This window comes from Saccoglossus kowalevskii, chromosome 11, assembly GCF_978046115.1.
Source record: "Saccoglossus kowalevskii chromosome 11, keSacKowa6.1, whole genome shotgun sequence".
NCBI classification, from domain to species: Eukaryota; Metazoa; Hemichordata; class Enteropneusta; family Harrimaniidae; genus Saccoglossus; species Saccoglossus kowalevskii.
Window position 1 is genome coordinate 17,953,259 of NC_140651.1, and position 20,439 is coordinate 17,973,697.

The 20,439-nt window shown below is 36.2% G+C and overlaps 1 protein-coding gene across 1 annotated transcript in view; it reads left to right on the forward strand.

Annotated features, from left to right (window-relative positions):
* LOC100370800 (uncharacterized) overlaps positions 1–20,439 on the forward strand; it is a 52,502-nt gene that overhangs the window by 7,442 nt on the left and 24,621 nt on the right. Inside the window, exons 2-4 of the mRNA XM_002733600.4 lie at positions 2,234–2,293; positions 7,087–7,124; positions 8,760–8,957. Coding sequence (XP_002733646.3) covers positions 2,234–2,293; positions 7,087–7,124; positions 8,760–8,957 — 296 coding nt within the window. The remainder of the gene's footprint in view (positions 1–2,233; positions 2,294–7,086; positions 7,125–8,759; positions 8,958–20,439) is intronic.

Here is a 20,439-nt window from a genome sequence, read left to right on the forward strand (position 1 = left end):
GAAACACTCATTGTGTGTCAGATAGCTACTGATTACACATCCTAACATTGCTTTGTCTTGAGTTTATCTTTGAAACTTATAGGCACATAGATTAAACCTGTATTGTTGATTTTGGAAAACACTACTGAGGCTGCCTTGCTTCCCTTCAGAAAATATACATTTTAACCAACTTACATGACATTCTATGTTATGTTGACTTTATCATATGAAAGTTTATAGTGCATTTCATCAATTAATAAATAAATGTGAAAATCGTTATTTTCAACACAAATAATAGTCTTGCTACCTTAATATATGAGTAGTTTCCATTGTTTCTTGAATGCATGGTTAAAATACACTGCTTTAGATGCCTGGGGAATATGAATATTGAACTTCCAATTTCTTGCGTACGAATTATGTTTAGTCAGGGCCTGGTAAATGAGAACAGTATATCATTTCAATTTTTTTTTCTTAATTGGACTGCTGTACGTAACATTTAAATGTTTTGTAAACCTCCCCACATTGTAAATGATTCCAAAGTATTGCTAAATGAAAATTCAAATATAACCGGTATTATGAAACTAAAATTTGGACTGACTGAAATTCTTAAATTTTGAACATTTTGAGCCTATTTTCTGCATATTAAAAAATATTCTCAAAACGCCAATATCAACTCAGAGTTCAATGTATACCAATATCAACTTGAGAACATTATACAGTAGTGTCATGAGGAACTGAATATTTATGGTGTTCTATCGTTTTAGCTGCACTAATCAATCCACACCATGTTGATAACTTTTGACCCTGTGTTATTTGTTGACGCCTGTAATTTGTTTGGACCCGGGGTCAAAACATAACAATAACATACTGAGTCACAAGATTGTCACATCACTTTACCGCAACCTTGCCAGTGTTGATCACTCCTCAGTATATCGATATTGACAATGAAATTGACATTTGCCCAAAAAAAACAATGCCAAAAAACAGAGTCGTCAGATGGCGCCATGAAAGCTTTAGAACATTCTTTGACATGATTCTATTCCCAAAAGGGAATGGTTATACTTTGTAAGAAATTAGGAATTATTTAAATTTTGCTAGTTTTAAAAATATTTGACTAAAACAATTTGACAAATCAAATAGTATGATATTGGACAGTAATCTCCACATCAAATATTTTTATATTCCACAACAAGTACACCTCATGAAATAAGCGCTTTTCTCTCTGTCGGTTGTAAAGTGGTTGGCTGCTACCTTTATACTCGTTCTCTTTCCAGTGATCAGTTTCACAATTTTCGAAGCAATATTGGTATTTTTAGTCCCCGTTCCGACGCAGTCCCAAAATGGGGACTTATGTGTCCGTGCGTGCGTCCTGTATCTTAGACATGCCTGGACCAATCACAATCAAACTTCACACATACATCATACATAATATTATACATATGCACATATGCAATTCAAAATGGCTGACTGGTGGCCATTTTGTTTTAATGAATGCATTTCTAGTGCCATATCTCTGCCATGCTTTGACTGATTATGTTCAAATTTTATATATTCATTATACATCATGACATAGATGCATTGGTTTGGCTATCTGATTCAAAATGGCCAAATGGCAGCCATTTTTATGTTAAAAAAATCATCAAAAATCTTGAATATTTTGGCATTTATGGATGGATTTTGTTCAAACTTGGTACATACATTAGAGATTATGGGTTTCTGATGCACATCATATTATTTTTCAGATCGGATACAAAATGGCTAACTGGTGGCCATTTTGTTTAAATGAATGTGCTTCTAGAGCCATATCTCTGATATGCTTTGCTTGATTATTATATTGATTAATTTTATATATTCGTTTTTCATCATGTTATAGGTATATAGATGCATTCAAAATGGCCATCTGGTGGCCATTTTGTTTTAATTAATGCTGTTCCAGAGTAACATTTCTCAATATGGACAAGTACTCGTTCGATGATCAGATACAAGATGTCAATCATTTTAACGTTAAAAAGTCATCATAATCAAGTATCATCTTCTGGATCCCAACTTCTGACATGTTTATGTTTCAACTATATTACTATAAACAAAACTATATATCTTAAATTTGATAACTAACATAGACTGTTCCAAGCAAGGCTTGTTTTCTAATACTTCACATTTGGAAAAATATAAATATTGTTCAATAAATATTGAAGAAGAAAAAAATGTCATTCATGAAATTAAAATATTTTAATAACTGTTGTTTCTTTCACAGGAATCGTATCCGCGCGTTAATGGATTTGCATTGAAAATATTTGCCAAGGTCATTCATTCCGTAAGTTTTGTTGTTATTTTTTAACACCTTTTAAAGAGGCTACTACCAAGCAATTTTATGCTATGCATTTCTGTTTGCAGAGTCTCTCTAGTAAGGGTAAAACTTACTCCATTAATTTTTGTGAGTTTATCAAATACCTTATAAAGTTCTATTGTTAGCGCACTTACTAATAATACTGACTTACTGACTGAATGAATTAAAAGGTAGAGGCTTGTCTATCATCAAATTGTAATGATTCACCATACAATAAATGTAATTCTCACATTAATATGAAAATATATGATGAGAAAATATCTTTCTTGGTTACAATAACTCAAACAATTTTGATTTGATTTGGGTGTGTTTTACATGTACATTTTCAGTAAGTAATTTTGTAAGGGGTAAATGTCTGTTCTCATCTTTGTCATAAACTACTGTTATATACCGGTAGTTGCAATAAACAATTCAAACTATTTAAATTCAAATCATTAGTTTTTTTTGAGAAGAAGTTTTGCCTCTTCGGACATTGGTGTCAAATTCTCCCTTTTTGGTTCCTTCCTTTTTATTAGCTCCGCTGTCGACTTTGTCGAGCGGAGCTTATCATATGAGTGATTGTCCGTCGTCGTCGTCGTCCGTCGTCCGTGTCAATGTTTTACTTTTTCGACTTCTTCTTGAAAACTACAAGCCTAAATGCTTTGATACTTGGTATATATGTACCTTGGGGAGACCTCTCTTAGGTTTGTTCATTTCATGTTGATATCTTTAATTCTCTAATTTTGGTGAATATTTTTGTCATTTTTGGTAAAAACTGATATTTTCGACTTCTTGTTAAAAACCGCAAGTGCAATTGCTTTGATATTACATCTATAGGTACTACATGTGGACCTCTCTCAGATTTGTTAATTTTGTAATGATATCTTTAATTCTTTAATTTTGGTGAATATTTTTGTCATTTTTGGTAAAAACTGATATTTTCGACTTCTTGATAAAAACCGCAAGTCCAATTGCTTTGATACTACATATATAGGTACTACATGTGGACCTCTCTCAGATTTGTTCATTTCGTGATGATATCTTCAATTCTCTAATTTTGGTGAATATTTTTGTCATTTTTGGTAAAAACTGATATTTTCGACTTCTTGTTAAAAACCGCAAGTGCAATTGCTTTGATATTACATATATAGGTACTACATGTGTACCTCTCTCAGATTTGTTCATTTTGTAGTGATATCTTTAATTCTCTAATTTTGGTGAATATTTTTGTCATTTTTGGTAAAAACTGATATTTTCGACTTCTTGTTAAAAACCGCAAGTGCAATTGCTTTGATATTACATATATAGGTACTACATGTGGACCTCTCTCAGATTTGTTCATTTTGTAATGATATCTTTAATTCTCTAATTTTGGTGAATATTTTTGTCATTTTTTGGTGAAAAGTGATATTTTCGACTTCTTGTTAAAAACCGCAAGTCCAATTGCTTTGATACTACATATATAGGTACTACATGTGGACCTCTCTCAGATTTGTTTATTTCGTGATGATATCTTCAATTCTCTAATTTTGGTGAATATTTTTGTCATTTTTGGTAAAAAGTGATATTTTTGACTTCTTGTTAAAAACCGCAAGTCCGATTGCTTTGATATTACATATATAGGTACTACATGTGGACCTCTCTCAGATTTGTTCATTTTGTGATGATATCTTCAATTCTCTAATTTTGGTGAATATTTTTGTCATTTTTGGTAAAAAGTGATATTTTCGACTTCTTGTTGAAAACTGTAAGTCCGATTGCTTTGATATTACATATATAGGTACTACATGTGGACCTCTCTCAGATTTGTTCGTTTTGTGATGATATCTTCAATTCTCTAATTAATTTATTTTGGTGAATATTTTTGTCATTTTTGGTAAAAAGTGATATTTTCGACTTCTTGTTAAAAACTGTAAGTCCGATTGCTTTGATATTACATATATAGGTACTACATGTGGACCTCTCTCAGATTTGTTCATTTTGTGATGATATCTTCAATTCTCTAATTTTGGTGAATATTTTTGTCATTTTTGGTAAAAAGTGATATTTTCGACTTCTTGTTGAAAACTGTAAGTCCGATTGCTTTGATATTACATATATAGGTACTACATGTGGACCTCTCTCAGATTTGTTCGTTTTGTGATGATATCTTCAATTCTCTAATTAATTTATTTTGGTGAATATTTTTGTAATTTTTGGTAAAAAGTGATATTTTCGACTTCTTGTTAAAAACTGTAAGTCCGATTGCTTTGATACTATTCATATTGTTCATTTTCTAATGATGTCTTCACTTCTTTAATTGAAATGTGCATTGCTAACAGCGGAGCTATCTCAGCCGATAGGCTGCTTGTTATTTCTAATATTAATTCTGACAATAATTGCAAGAATCACTAATTTTTGGATGTGTCACAAACAAACAATGTACTAATATGAAATGATCACAGAAGCAGGGCGGGTATGCGTGCATGCGTTGTTTTCTTGGGCTAAATAAGCCTACTTATACAAATTATATCAATATTGATTGTTTTCGCACAAAGACGATTATCCAGAAATCAAAGTGAGCATATCCTAACCTTTTTTTAAAAAAAGCTTTTTTTTTTATTGTATATTGTAACAGATAGTAAAATGCGCATGTGAAAAATGTTTATTTGCATATTTTATGTTGCAGGTTTTTCTGCTAGCCAAATGTTTTAGATCGCCAAACGCTCCAAACATCTTCAATTATGAATATTCTATCAGGTGTTGCTATGTTGTATACTTTCCATGATATGGGTGAAAATTTGGTTAAAATGTGTACGAACAATGATATATTAACACTACCGGGACCCAGATGTTAGTTAGTCTACCAATATTTAATTACTGTAGAATACTTTATTTTCGCTTGGAATTTATTTTCGCTATTTTCTCTGAAAGGATGATTCCGTGAAAATAAAATCCAGCGAATATACTTTTTTTCCTATATTTCACATTAAACTCACAAAAAATCAGTAAAAATAAATTCCATACAAAACGCACAAAAAGCCTTTTCAGCGAAAATTATTTCCAGCGAAAATAAAGTATTCCACAGTATATAATAATTATAATTAGTGCAGTTAAATTTAATTGTGAATTATCAATAATTTATAAGATAAAGGCATTGGTATGAGATGAAGTTCTCTTAGAAAAATTTTAAGTAAATTAGTGTTGCTCTCTGGTACATTTTGTATTTAGATTGATCGAAATGATTTGAACTTGGGATAGTTATTTTTATACTTTTTAGCTCCGCTGTCGACTTTGTTGAGCGGAGCTTATCATATGAGTGATTGTCCGTCGTCGTCCGTGTCAATGTTTTACTTTTTTGACTTCTTCTTGAAAACTATAAGCCTGAATGCTTTGATACTTGGTGTATATGTACCTTGGGTAGACCTCACTCAGATTTGTTCATTTTGTAATGATATCTTCAATTCTCTAATTTTGGTGAATATTTTTGCAATTTTTGGTAAAAAGTGATATTTTCAACTTCTTGTTAAAAACCGCAAGTCTGATTGCTTTGATATTACTATTTATAGGTACTACATGTGGACCTCTCTCAGATTTGTTCATTTTGTAATGATATCTTCAATTCTCTAATTTTGGTGAATATTTTTGTCATTTTTGGTAAAAAGTGATATTTTCGACTTCTTGTTAAAAACCACAAGTCCAATTGCTTTGATATTACATATATAGGTACCGGTACTACATGTGGACCTCTCTCAGATTTGTTCATTTTGTGATGATTTCTTCAATTCTCTAACTTTGATAAATATTTTTGTAATTTTTGGTAAAAAGTGATTATTTCGGCTTCTTGTTGAAAATCGTAAGTCTGATTGTTTTTATATTACATATATAGGTACTACATGTGGACCTCTTTCAGATTTGTTAATTTCGTGATGATATCTTTAATTATGTAATTTTGATGATTGTTTTTGTCATTTTTGGTGAAAAGTGATATTTTTAAATTTTTGTTGAAAACAGCAAGTCCCATTGCTTTGATACTTTACATATTGTTCATTTTCTAATGATATCTTCTGTTCTTTAATTGAAATGTGCATTGCTAACAGCGGAGCTATCTCAGCCGACAGGCTGCTTATTAATGATTTTGTTTGATTTTGTATAAATTATTTTTATATTTCATTTACTGTAACATCTTTGTTTGTTATCCTTCCATCTTAAATGTAAATTTTTGTTGTGCTAGACTCTTGTGCTAGCTTTATATAGCCGCATCTTATCAGAGCTGAAATATTGCTCTTCTACGGTTGTCGCCAAGCACGGCCCGAAGTTCGCCCTCGTTAGTTTACAGTAAAGCTGAAATAGAGCCTATGACTAGGATGTTCTCATTTATGTCATACTGTAAAATGACTAATTTTCACTGGGTTTAAACTTCACTGATTTACCATTTCAGGCATATTCAGTGGGTTTTAAATTAACGATTTTATCATTTAGATAATGTGTTCTATGCTAAATTTTACATATTCACTGGGTCTTAATTTAGCGCATTTTCCAGTCAGCGAAATAAGCAAAATTAAAACCCAGTGAATAATTAATCCTTTTACAGTATCATGGATCTGTCGTATTGGAGTTCAAGCCAAGAATTTGTTGGAACGAAGTCGAATTGATGCTGCATGTGTTTGTTTATATGGTCATTTTTGCTGGCTCAAGTTAATAATTAATTTGTCAATATATAATAAGTATATTCCTAACAGTTATGTAATGAATATTCAAAATAAATTATTTTATTTCTCTTCATTTTTTTTTTTTTTAAGTTTATGGGACAAGCTGTATTGGGACCAAATGCATTTGTGTGAGTACAATTCCTTAATTGTTTTCTTCTAATGATGTAATCATGAATTATGGATATGAGCTTTTCTTTATAAAAATGTGATTTTAAATTGTCTTGGGTGATCAGTGGGATCCAAGAGCAAATCACCATAGTTGCCTTATCTATGTTTTATAACACCTAGTATAAGTTTGTTTCTCTAAATGTATAAAATAAAATTTATTGATATTACTAGCACTGTACCTAGGCATATAGTGAGTGGAATGTCACATAGATGTCTGTGACATCCCATAGTTTGTGATATTTACATAAATCTGAATGTAATGAGATATTACTAGCACTGTGCATGTATGTAAATGTGTTGAAATGGGCGTAGTGCGAGTGGTTAGTGCTAGTGGCAGTAATCTGAAAAAGTACTAGATCTAGTGCTAAAATGACACTAGATCTAGCGCTAAAATGACACTAGATCTAGTGCTAAAATGACACTACCCCGGTAGATCTAATGCTAAAATGACACTAGATCTAGTGCTAAAATGGCACTAGATCTAGTGCTAAAATGACACTAGATCTAGCGCTAAAATGACACTAGATCTAGCGCTAAAATGGCATTAGATCTAGTGTTTAAATGTGCACTAGATCTAGCGCTAAAATGACACTAGATCTAGCGCTAAAATTACACTAGATCTAGTGTTAAAATAACACTAGATCTAGCGCTAAAATGACACTAGATCTTGTGTTAAAATGACACTAGATCTCACGCTAAAATGACACTAGATCTAGCGCTAAAATGACACTAGATCTAGTTTTAAAATGTGCACTAGATCTAGTGTTAAAATGTGCACATTGCAAGTGGCATTGATCATAATTTCATTATCGAAGATCTATTTTCATTAAGTGTGGCGCCGACCAGAAATAAAACGGCACATCAGCGATTTAAAAAAAAAATCAAAGCTGAATTCCACCATTTACATAAAGTTTACATTCGCCAAAGTTGAAAACACAAACTTCCACACAATACCTTTTCATACAGTATATCTATTCACAATTTGTAAAAATTGCGAAGTTCGACCTGCATTTTCATTGTTCATGAAGCTAGTTTCCCGGCCGATCGCGTTGATTCAAAGGTCTATTACGACAAACGTGGACAATGACATTCTCAATTTTCCCACTGTAGCACATTTCCAATAAATGAAAGATACAACAATTTTACATAAATATTAATTTATTTTCAGAGAATTACGAGATGTCTTGACGTTGTTGACAACGCGATATCAATGCCACTCGCACTGTGTACATTTTAGCATCAGATCTAGTGGTTTTTCGGATTAGTGCTACTAGCACTAACCACTCGCACTATGTCCATTTCAACACATTTACATACCTCCACTGTGGATAGGCCTAGTGCCTAGTGAGTGAAATGTCACATAGATGTCTGTGACATCCCATATGTGATATTTGCATAAGTCTGAATATGCAATGAGATATATACTAGCACTGTGCCTAGGCATATAGTGAGTGAAATGCCACATATGTCCGATATTCCATAGTTCCTTCATGGCTAGGCATATGTGTGCTACCTTGATTCTCATTACTATTTAGTACCCACGAATACGAAAAATGGTTGAATGTTGTCATCCATATATTTTTTTTTTCAATCAGGAAAAACAACTATAATCTGTTGAGAAAAATCCAGTATGAAGACTCAGCTGTGTATGTCCCGTTTGAACCATTTACTGGTCCTGAAATGTCACCAGAGGATGGATGTCCAGTTGATCTGGAAAAATTCATCAATGCCGAAGAGACTGCGACTGAAGGTTTTCAATTTTGTACTGTCTCTAATTATTACAAAGCATACAGGTGGGTGTCAGTAACTGTATTTATTTATTTATGCATGTGTGTGTACCTTGTGAAGGGTTGTGTTTGACGTAATGAATGTTATGATAATGGGGAGTTGTTTTAAGTCATTTATAGGGCGGTAGTAGTCACGCTGCGCTGCGCATGAGCGACATTTGTGTTGATAAATATTGATTTACCCACAATCCAATGTGCTCTTCTAATGGAATCACAAGTATGAGGTTTGACCTGGGCGTCACTTGCATTGATTACCTCCGGTGAATCCTTCGATACCTTAAATTAAAGCTCGGCTTGTACTCGTTGATCTTCACAACAGTCAAAGTCGCCATCTTTGTTTATATGAGAGCCATATATATCGCGCATGCATGGCGCAATGACTATCTTTAAATTTGTCTCTAAAAAGTGCACATTTGTCACAATGAGTAAATTAACCTGTTTAATTTTGTGAATTTTGAGAATGAAAATCATGAAATTTTGTCAGAAAACTTGAACTGGTAAATATGGTGCTAGATAATTAACAGCTGTTAATCTGAGTTACCTGATGATAACATGCATGCTGGGATTTTGCTGAATCACAGTCATTTCTAATAAACATTGGAGGGCTAGCTGTAATACATGAGGATTTAACTAATATTTTTCATGGGATAGTTTGCTTATTGTTCTTCATAACTGCCTGCATTGTATATTCTCGGAAGTGGACATCCAGGCTTTTTTCACCACCTAGCAATCATCATTGGTAAAAAAAAACTTAAGGAAACTGTATTTTGGGCTAGTTGTTGAATAATGTAACAAGACTATTTTTACATGTGCAATATACAATGTATATCAAATTGCTTTGACTTTTGACTGTTTCACAGTAGCAGCTTGCGCAGAGCACATAGAAATACACTGTATAGTGGTGTGCATCTGAGCAACATAGAATGTTCTGTGATGTGCATCTGAGCAACATAGAATGTTCTGTGATGTGCATCTTAGCAACATAGAATGTTCTGTGATGTGCATCTTAGCAACATAGAATGTTCTGTGATGTGCATCTGAGCAACATAGAATGTTCTGTGATGTGCATCTTAGCAACATAGAATGTTCTGTGGTGTGCATCTGAGCAACATAGAATGTTCTGTGATGTGCATCTTAGCAACATAGAATGTTCTGTGATGTGCATCTTAGCAACAGAATGTTCTGTGGTGTGCATCTGAGCAACATAGAATGTTCTGTGATGTGCATCTGAGCAACATAGAATGTTCTGTGATGTGCATCTTAGCAACATAGAATGTTCTGTGATGTGAATCTTAGCAACATAGAATGTTCTGTGATGTGCATCTGAGCAACATAGAATGTTCTGTGATGTGCATCTGAGCAACATAGAATGTTCTGTGATGTGCATCTGAGCAACATAGAATGTTCTGTGATGTGCATCTTAGCAACAGAATGTTCTGTGGTGTGCATCTGAGCAACATAGAATGTTCTGTGATGTGCATCTGAGCAACATAGAATGTTCTGTGATGTGCATCTTAGCAACATCGAATGTTCTGTGATGTGCATCTGAGCAACATAGAATGTTCTGTGATGTGCATCTGAGCAACATAGAATGTTCTGTGATGTGCATCTGAGCAACATAGAATGTTCTGTGATGTGCATCTTAGCAACATAGAATGTTCTGTGATGTGCATCTTAGCAACATAGAATGTTCTATGATGTGCATCTGAGCAACATAGAATGTTCTGTGATGTGCATCTGAGCAACATAGAATGTTCTGTGATGTTCATCTTAGCAACATAGAATGTTCTGTGGTGTGCATCTGAGCAATATGGAATGTTCTGTGATGTGCATCTGAGCAACATAGAATGTTCTGTGATGTGCATCTTAGCAACATAGAATGTTCTGTGATGTGCATCTTAGCAACATAGAATGTTCTGTGATGTGCATCTGAGCAACATAGAATGTTCTGTGATGTGCATCTTAGCAACAGAATGTTCTGTGGTGTGCATCTGAGCAACATAGAATGTTCTGTGGTGTGCATCTGAGCAACATAGAATGTTCTGTGATGTGCATCTTAGCAACATAGAATGTTCTGTGATGTGCATCTGAGCAACATAGAATGTTCTGTGATGTGCATCTGAGCAACATAGAATGTTCTGTGATGTGCATCTGAGCAACATAGAATGTTCTGTGATGTGCATCTTAGCAACATAGAATGTTCTGTGATGTGCATCTTAGCAACATAGAATGTTCTGTGATGTGCATCTTAGCAACATAGAATGTTCTGTGATGTGCATCTGAGCAACATAGAATGTTCTGTGATGTGCATCTGAGCAACATAGAATGTTCTGTGATGTGCATCTGAGCAACATAGAATGTTCTGTGGTGTGCATCTGAGCAACATAGAATGTTCTGTGATGTGCATCTTAGCAACATAGAATGTTCTGTGATGTGCATCTGAGCAACAGAATGTTCTGTGATGTGCATCTGAGCAACATAGAATGTTCTGTGATGTGCATCTTAGCAACATAGAATGTTCTGTGATGTGCATCTGAGCAACATAGAATGTTCTGTGGTGTGCGTCTTAGCAACAGAATGTTCTGTGATGTGCGTCTGAGCAACATAGAATGTTCTGTGATGTGCATCTGAGCAACATAGAATGTTCTGTGATGTGCATCTGAGCAACATAGAATGTTCTGTGATGTGCATCTGAGCAACATAGAATGTTCTGTGATGTGCATCTGAGCAACATAGAATGTTATGTGATGTGCATCTGAGAAGCATAGAATGTTTTGTGATGTGCATCTGAGCAACATAGAATGTTCTGTGATGTGCATCTGAGCAACATAGAATGTTCTGTGATGTGCATCTGAGCAACATAGAATGTTCTGTGGTGTGCATCTGAGCAACATAGAATGTTCTGTGATGTGCATCTGAGCAACATAGAATGTTCTGTGATGTGCATCTGAGCAACATAGAATGTTCTGTGATGTGAATCTTAGCAACAGAATGTTCTGTGGTGTGCATCTGAGCAACATAGAATGTTCTGTGGTGTGCATCTGAGCAACATAGAATGTTCTGTGGTGTGCATCTTAGCAACAGAATGTTCTGTGATGTGCATCTGAGCAACATAGAATGTTCTGTGATGTGCATCTGAGCAACATAGAATGTTCTGTGATGTGCATCTTAGCAACATAGAATGTTCTGTGATGTGCATCTTAGCAACATAGAATGTTCTGTGATGTGCATCTTAGCAACATAGAATGTTCTGTGATGTGCATCTGAGCAACATAGAATGTTCTGTGATGTGCATCTGAGCAACATAGAATGTTCTGTGATGTGCATCTGAGCAACATACAATGTTCTGTGGTGTGCATCTGAGCAACATAGAATGTTCTGTGATGTGCATCTTAGCAACATAGAATGTTCTGTGATGTGCATCTTAGCAACATAGAATGTTCTGTGATGTGCATCTGAGCAACAGAATGTTCTGTGATGTGCATCTGAGCAACATAGAATGTTCTGTGATGTGCATCTTAGCAACATAGAATGTTCTGTGATGTGCATCTGAGCAACATAGAATGTTCTGTGATGTGCATCTGAGCAACATAGAATGTTCTGTGGTGTGCATCTTAGCAACATAGATTGTTCTGTGATGTGCATCTGAGCAACATAGAATGTTCTGTGATGTGCATCTGAGCAACATAGAATGTTCTGTGATGTGCATCTGAGCAACATAGAATGTTCTGTGATGTGCATCTGAGCAACATAGAATGTTCTGTGATGTGCATCTGAGCAACATAGAATGTTCTGTGATGTGCATCTGAGCAACATAGAATGTTCTGTGATGTGCATCTGAGCAACATAGAATGTTCTGTGGTGTGCATCTGAGCAACATAGAATGTTCTGTGGTGTGCATCTTAGCAACAGAATGTTCTGTGGTGTGCATCTTAGCAACATAGAATGTTCTGTGATGTGCATCTGAGCAACATAGAATGTTCTGTGATGTGCATCTGAGCAACATAGAATGTTCTGTGATGTGCATCTGAGCAACATAGAATGTTCTGTGATGTGCATCTGAGCAACAGAATGTTCTGTGATGTGCATTTGAGCAACAGAATGTTCTGTGATGTGCATCTGAGCAACATAGAATGTTCTGTGATGTGCATCTTAGCAACATAGAATGTTCTGTGATGTGCATCCGAGCAACATAGAATGTTCTGTGGTGTACTTCTTAGCAACAGAATGTTCTGTGATGTGCATCTGAGCAACATAGATTGTTCTGTGATGTGCATCTGAGCAACATAGAATGTTCTGTGATGTGCATCTGAGCAACATAGAATGTTCTGTGATGTGCATCTGAGCAACATAGAATGTTCTGTGATGTGCATCTGAGCAACATAGAATGTTCTGTGATGTGCATCTGAGCAACATAGAATGTTCTGTGATGTGCATCTTAGCAACATAGAATGTTCTGTGATGTGCATCTTAGCAACATAGAATGTTCTGTGATGTGCATCTGAGCAACATAGAATGTTCTGTGATGTGCATCTTAGCAACATAGAATGTTCTGTGGTGTGCATCTGAGCAACATAAAATGTTCTGTGATGTGCATCTTAGCAACATAGAATGTTCTGTGATGTGCATCTTAGCAACATAGAATGTTCTGTGATGTGCATCTTAGCAACAGAATGTTCTGTGGTGTGCATCTGAGCAACATAGAATGTTCTGTGATGTGCATCTGAGCAACATAGCATGTTCTGTGATGTGCATCTTAGCAACATAGAATGTTCTGTGATGTGCATCTTAGCAACATAGAATGTTCTGTGGTGTGCATCTGAGCAACATAGAATGTTCTGTGATGTGCATCTGAGCAACATAGAATGTTCTGTGATGTGCATCTTAGCAACATAGAATGTTCTGTGATGTGCATCTTAGCAACAGAATGTTCTGTGGTGTGCATCTGAGCAACATAGAATGTTCTGTGATGTGCATCTGAGCAACATAGAATGTTCTGTGATGTGCATCTTAGCAACATCGAATGTTCTGTGATGTGCATCTGAGCAACATAGAATGTTCTGTGATGTACATCTGAGCAACATAGAATGTTCTGTGATGTGCATCTGAGCAACATAGAATGTTCTGTGATGTGCATCTTAGCAACATAGAATGTTCTGTGATGTGCATCTTAGCAACATAGAATGTTCTATGATGTGCATCTGAGCAACATAGAATGTTCTGTGATGTGCATCTGAGCAACATAGAATGTTCTGTGATGTGCATCTGAGCAACATAGAATGTTCTGTGGTGTGCATCTGAGCAACATGGAATGTTCTGTGATGTGCATCTGAGCAACATAGAATGTTCTGTGATGTGCATCTTAGCAACATAGAATGTTCTGTGATGTTCATCTTAGCAACATAGAATGTTCTGTGATGTGCATCTGAGCAACATAGAATGTTCTGTGATGTGCATCTTAGCAACAGAATGTTCTGTGGTGTGCATCTGAGCAACATAGAATGTTCTGTGGTGTGCATCTGAGCAACATAGAATGTTCTGTGATGTGCATCTTAGCAACATAGAATGTTCTGTGATGTGCATCTGAGCAACATAGAATGTTCTGTGATGTGCATCTGAGCAACATAGAATGTTCTGTGATGTGCATCTGAGCAACATAGAATGTTCTGTGATGTGCATCTGAGCAACATAGAATGTTCTGTGGTGTGCATCTTAGCAACAGAATGTTCTGTGGTGTGCATCTGAGCAACATAGATTGTTCTGTGATGTGCATCTGAGCAACATAGAATGTTCTGTGATGTGCATCTTAGCAACATAGAATGTTCTGTGGTGTGCATCTTAGCAACATAGAATGTTCTGTGATGTGCATCTTAGCAACATAGAATGTTCTGTGATGTGCATCTGAGCAACATAGAATGTTCTGTGATGTGCATCTGAGCAACATAGAATGTTCTGTGGTGTGCATCTGAGCAACATAGAATGTTCTGTGGTGTGCATCTGAGCAACATAGAATGTTCTGTGGTGTGCATCTTAGCAACATAGAATGTTCTGTGATGTGCATCTTAGCAACATAGAATGTTCTGTGACGTGCATCTGAGCAACATAGAATGTTTTGTGATGTGCATCTGAGCAACATAGAATGTTCTGTGATGTGCATCTGAGCAACATAGAATGTTCTGTGATGTGCATCTTAGCAACAGAATGTTCTGTGGTGTGCATCTGAGCAACATAGAATGTTCTGTGGTGTGCGTCTGAGCAACATAGAATGTTCTGTGATGTGCATCTGAGCAACATAGAATGTTCTGTGGTGTGCGTCTGAGCAACATAGAATGTTCTGTGATGTGCATCTTAGCAACAGAATGTTCTGTGATGTGCATCTGAGCAACATAGAATGTTCTGTGATGTGCATCTGAGCAACATAGAATGTTCTGTGATGTGCATCTGAGCAACATAGAATGTTCTGTGATGTGCATCTTAGCAACATAGAATGTTCTGTGATGTGCATCTTAGCAACATAGAATGTTCTGTGATGTGCATCTTAGCAACATAGAATGTTCTGTGATGTGCATCTGAGCAACATAGAATGTTCTGTGATGTGCATCTGAGCAACATAGAATGTTCTGTGATGTGCATCTGAGCAACATAGAATGTTCTGTGATGTGCATCTGAGCAACATAGAATGTTCTGTGGTGTGCATCTGAGCAACATAGAATGTTCTGTGATGTGCATCTTAGCAACATAGAATGTTCTGTGATGTGCATCTTAGCAACATAGAATGTTCTGTGATGTGCATCTGAGCAACAGAATGTTCTGTGATGTGCATCTGAGCAACATAGAATGTTCTGTGATGTGCATCTTAGCAACATAGAATGTTCTGTGGTGTGCATCTGAGCAACATAGAATGTTCTGTGATGTGCATCTGAGCAACATAGAATGTTCTGTGGTGTGCATCTTAGCAACAGAATGTTCTGTGGTGTGCATCTGAGCAACATAGATTGTTCTGTGATGTGCATCTGAGCAACTTAGAATGTTCTGTGATGTGCATCTGAGCAACATAGAATGTTCTGTGATGTGCATCTGAGCAACATAGAATGTTCTGTGATGTGCATCTGAGCAACATAGAATGTTCTGTGATGTGCATCTGAGCAACATAGAATGTTCTGTGATGTGCATCTGAGCAACATAGAATGTTCTGTGATGTGCATCTGAGCAACATAGAATGTTCTGTGGTGTGCATCTGAGCAACATAGAATGTTCTGTGGTGTGCATCTGAGCAACATAGAATGTTCTGTGGTGTGCATCTGAGCAACATAGAATGTTCTGTGGTGTGCATCTGAGCAACATAGAATGTTCTGTGGTGTGCATCTGAGCAACATAGAATGTTCTGTGGTGTGCATCTGAGCAACATAGAATGTTCTGTGGTGTGCATCTTAGCAACATAGAATGTTCTGTGGTGTGCATCTGAGCAACATAGAATGTTCTGTGATGTGCATCTGAGCAACAGAATGTTCTGTGATGTGCATCTTAGCAACATAGAATGTTCTGTAGTGTGCATCTGAGCAACATAGAATGTTCTGTGATGTGCATCTTAGCAACATAGAATGTTCTGTGATGTGCATCTGAGCAACATAGAATGTTCTGTGGTGTAGCGCTTCCCTCAAGAATAGCACTATGGTTGGTGCTCATTAGCTAAACAAATTTGCATAACTAATACAAGATTATTAAACAAATTCACTACGTTCAATTAACCACCATAGACTCCGGTCAGTCAAAATGACTATTTTGAACTGTAGGCATTAATCTGTGATTCAGCCAATGACGGAGAGAGAAATCTAGGTCAGGGGAAGCCCATGACCTCATAGATTTTCTTTTCACATCACGCGTGACGTGACCGAGGCCCGCACCATCTTGCCCCATGATCACTTCTTAATGGGTTTTACCTCAAAGACGTTGTTACAGCAGTGTATCAGTGAAAAGGCAAAGGCAAATGGCTGAATTGAATGGTGAAATGAGGAAAAACACCCATTCACATAATACATGTAGTCAGATTTAGGGTTTATGCAAAAAATGGCGAAGCTGTTCAAACAAATGATTCTCCATCAATATGCCAAGTGTCACACGCAACGTAATATTACCGTAATTGGTATAGTACAGGTGTGATGGTTCAAATACCAAATGGCACAAGTAACAGAAAGATTTCCCTGGCGGCGATGATAAAACACGAATACGGAGCCAACAGATGAGGTTTCAACTGGTACTGGTATTATTATACTCTGCAAACATCAAGTAAATTAACGCGGTAAAACTCCACTACTCCAATAACTAGATACTTAAACTCCAATACAATTCAACGAGATCTCCGATCTAATCTCAGTGCTGAACAACTCCCCTATATATACCCACACTGTTTATAAATAGACCATTACATCAGCATACATTATGAGTCTGGAACTTACTACACATTTCTAGAATGTTCCATTACCTTCTATTGCCTTCTACAGTGTTCTATTACCTATTCAACCAGTTCCTAAAAATCTAGAATATTCTACCCAGACACATTACGTTTCTAGAACATTCTCATTGACACGGAAGTGGTAAACAAGTCGTATGCGACACCAAGTTTGCATTAATATCTACTTCAAAATTTGTAGGGAAATTTGTTTACACAAGTATGGAATGACACAGCCCAAATTAGTTGTCTCCTTTCATACAAATTAGAAGATTATCATAAAACCAATTCATACTTTTCTAGTAATACTGAATAAAATTAATGAAAGAACTTGTTGGTGTTTGTCTCAGACTGTTTTTGCTTATCACATACATGTAGTGTCTTTTGTGATTTTAACTATAAATTCTGTTATGGGGATAATCTCTATCAGCAATCAGACTTTCCAATGTTACCAAAGTTTTAATTTATTACAATGTTTTAAGACATACATTTAAACAAATAATTAACCCAACCTGCACCCACTGAAGAGTGACCCACAATGCAATGCGTTAAGGATTATTTTTTTCCCATGAATTGATCAATCATGATTTTGAGAATAAGTCTTGTGTATGTTTTTTCTCAACATTTTTTATTAATGCTGGTCATATTTTATTTAAAGTTCAATATATTGTATTCTTGTTTCTAAACACATTTCCTGATGAAAACCTTGATGGAGAGCTGAAAAGAAAGTAAAAAATGCAGTCAACAGGTGACATTTTAAGTCCAGCATTTCAAACCTTTTCACCACCAGTTCATCACAAACTCACAAAATAATCCTGTTTATAGTCTGCATTTTCCCTCAGAAGATTGGAACAAAAATGAACAAAAAGTTTTTGGGTAAAAACGGACAATTGACCCAAATTGTGTCTGTTGGCTCCAAAGTTAGAGTTCATTTCCAGAATTTGGTGGTGAAAGTGTCAACTTCTATTCATTCATTTCTTGTTTCTCAGGACGGGTGGCGTTTCTCCCATGGATGTAGCTGAGAAAGCAATCAAAGCAATAGAAGACTCTGAACAGTTGACAATGTTCTGTGATGTGCATCTGAGCAACATAGAATGTTCTGTGATGTGCATCTGAGCAACATAGAATGTTCTGTGATGTGCATCTGAGCAACATAGAATGTTCTGTGATGTGCATCTGAGCAACATAGAATGTTCTGTGATGTGCATCTGAGCAACATAGAATGTTCTGTGGTGTGCGTCTGAGCAACATAGAATGTTCTGTGATGTGCATCTTAGCAACAGAATGTTCTGTGATGTGCATCTGAGCAACATAGAATGTTCTGTGATGTGCATCTGAGCAACATAGAATGTTCTGTGATGTGCATCTGAGCAACATAGAATGTTCTGTGATGTGCATCTGAGCAACATAGAATGTTCTGTGATGTGCATCTTAGCAACATAGAATGTTCTGTGATGTGCATCTTAGCAACATAGAATGTTCTGTGATGTGCATCTTAGCAACATAGAATGTTCTGTGATGTGCATCTGAGCAACATAGAATGTTCTGTGATGTGCATCTGAGCAACATAGAATGTTCTGTGATGTGCATCTGAGCAACATAGAATGTTCTGTGGTGTGCATCTGAGCAACATAGAATGTTCTGTGATGTGCATCTTAGCAACATAGAATGTTCTGTGATGTGCATCTTAGCAACATAGAATGTTCTGTGATGTGCATCTGAGCAACAGAATGTTCTGTGATGTGCATCTGAGCAACATAGAATGTTCTGTGATGTGCATCTTAGCAACATAGAATGTTCTGTGGTGTGCATCTGAGCAACATAGAATGTTCTGTGATGTGCATCTGAGCAACATAGAATGTTCTGTGGTGTGCATCTTAGCAACAGAATGTTCTGTGATGTGCATCTGAGCAACATAGATTGTTCTGTGATGTGCATCTGAGCAACTTAGAATGTTCTGTGATGTGCATCTGAGCAACATAGAATGTTCTGTGATGTGCATCTGAGCAACATAGAATGTTCTGTGATGTGCATCTGAGCAACATAGAATGTTCTGTGATGTGCATCTGAGCAACATAGAATGTTCTGTGATGTGCATCTGAGCAACATAGAATGTTCTGTGATGTGCATCTGAGCAACATAGAATGTTCTGTGGTGTGCATCTGAGCAACATAGAATGTTCTGTGGTGTGCATCTGAGCAACATAGAATGTTCTGTGGTGTGCATCTGAGCAACATAGAATGTTCTGTGGTGTGCATCTGAGCAACATAGAATGTTCTGTGGTGTGCATCTGAGCAACATAGAATGTTCTGTGGTGTGCATCTGAGCAACATAGAATGTTCTGTGGTGTGCATCTGAGCAACATAGAATGTTCTGTGGTGTGCATCTGAGCAACATAGAATGTTCTGTGATGTGCATCTGAGCAACAGAATGTTCTGTGATGTGCATCTTAGCAACATAGAATGTTCTGTAGTGTGCATCTGAGCAACATAGAATGTTCTGTGATGTGCATCTTAGCAACATAGAATGTTCTGTGATGTGCATCTGAGCAACATAGAATGTTCTGTGGTGTAGCGCTTCCCTCAAGAATAGCACTATGGTTGGTGCTCATTAGCTAAACAAATTTGCATAACTAATACAAGATTATTAAACAAATTCACTACGTTCAATTAACCACCATAGACTCCGGTCAGTCAAAATGACTATTTTGAACTGTAGGCATTAATCTGTGATTCAGCCAATGACGGAGAGAGAAATCTAGGTCAGGGGAAGCCCATGACCTCATAGATTTTCTTTTCACATCACGCGTGACGTGACCGAGGCCCGCACCATCTTGCCCCATGATCACTTCTTAATGGGTTTTACCTCAAAGACGTTGTTACAGCAGTGTATCAGTGAAAAGGCAAAGGCAAATGGCTGAATTGAATGGTGAAATAAGGAAAAACACCCATTCACATAATACATGTAGTCAGATTTAGGGTTTATGCAAAAAATGGCGAAGCTGTTCAAACAAATGATTCTCCATCAATATGCCAAGTG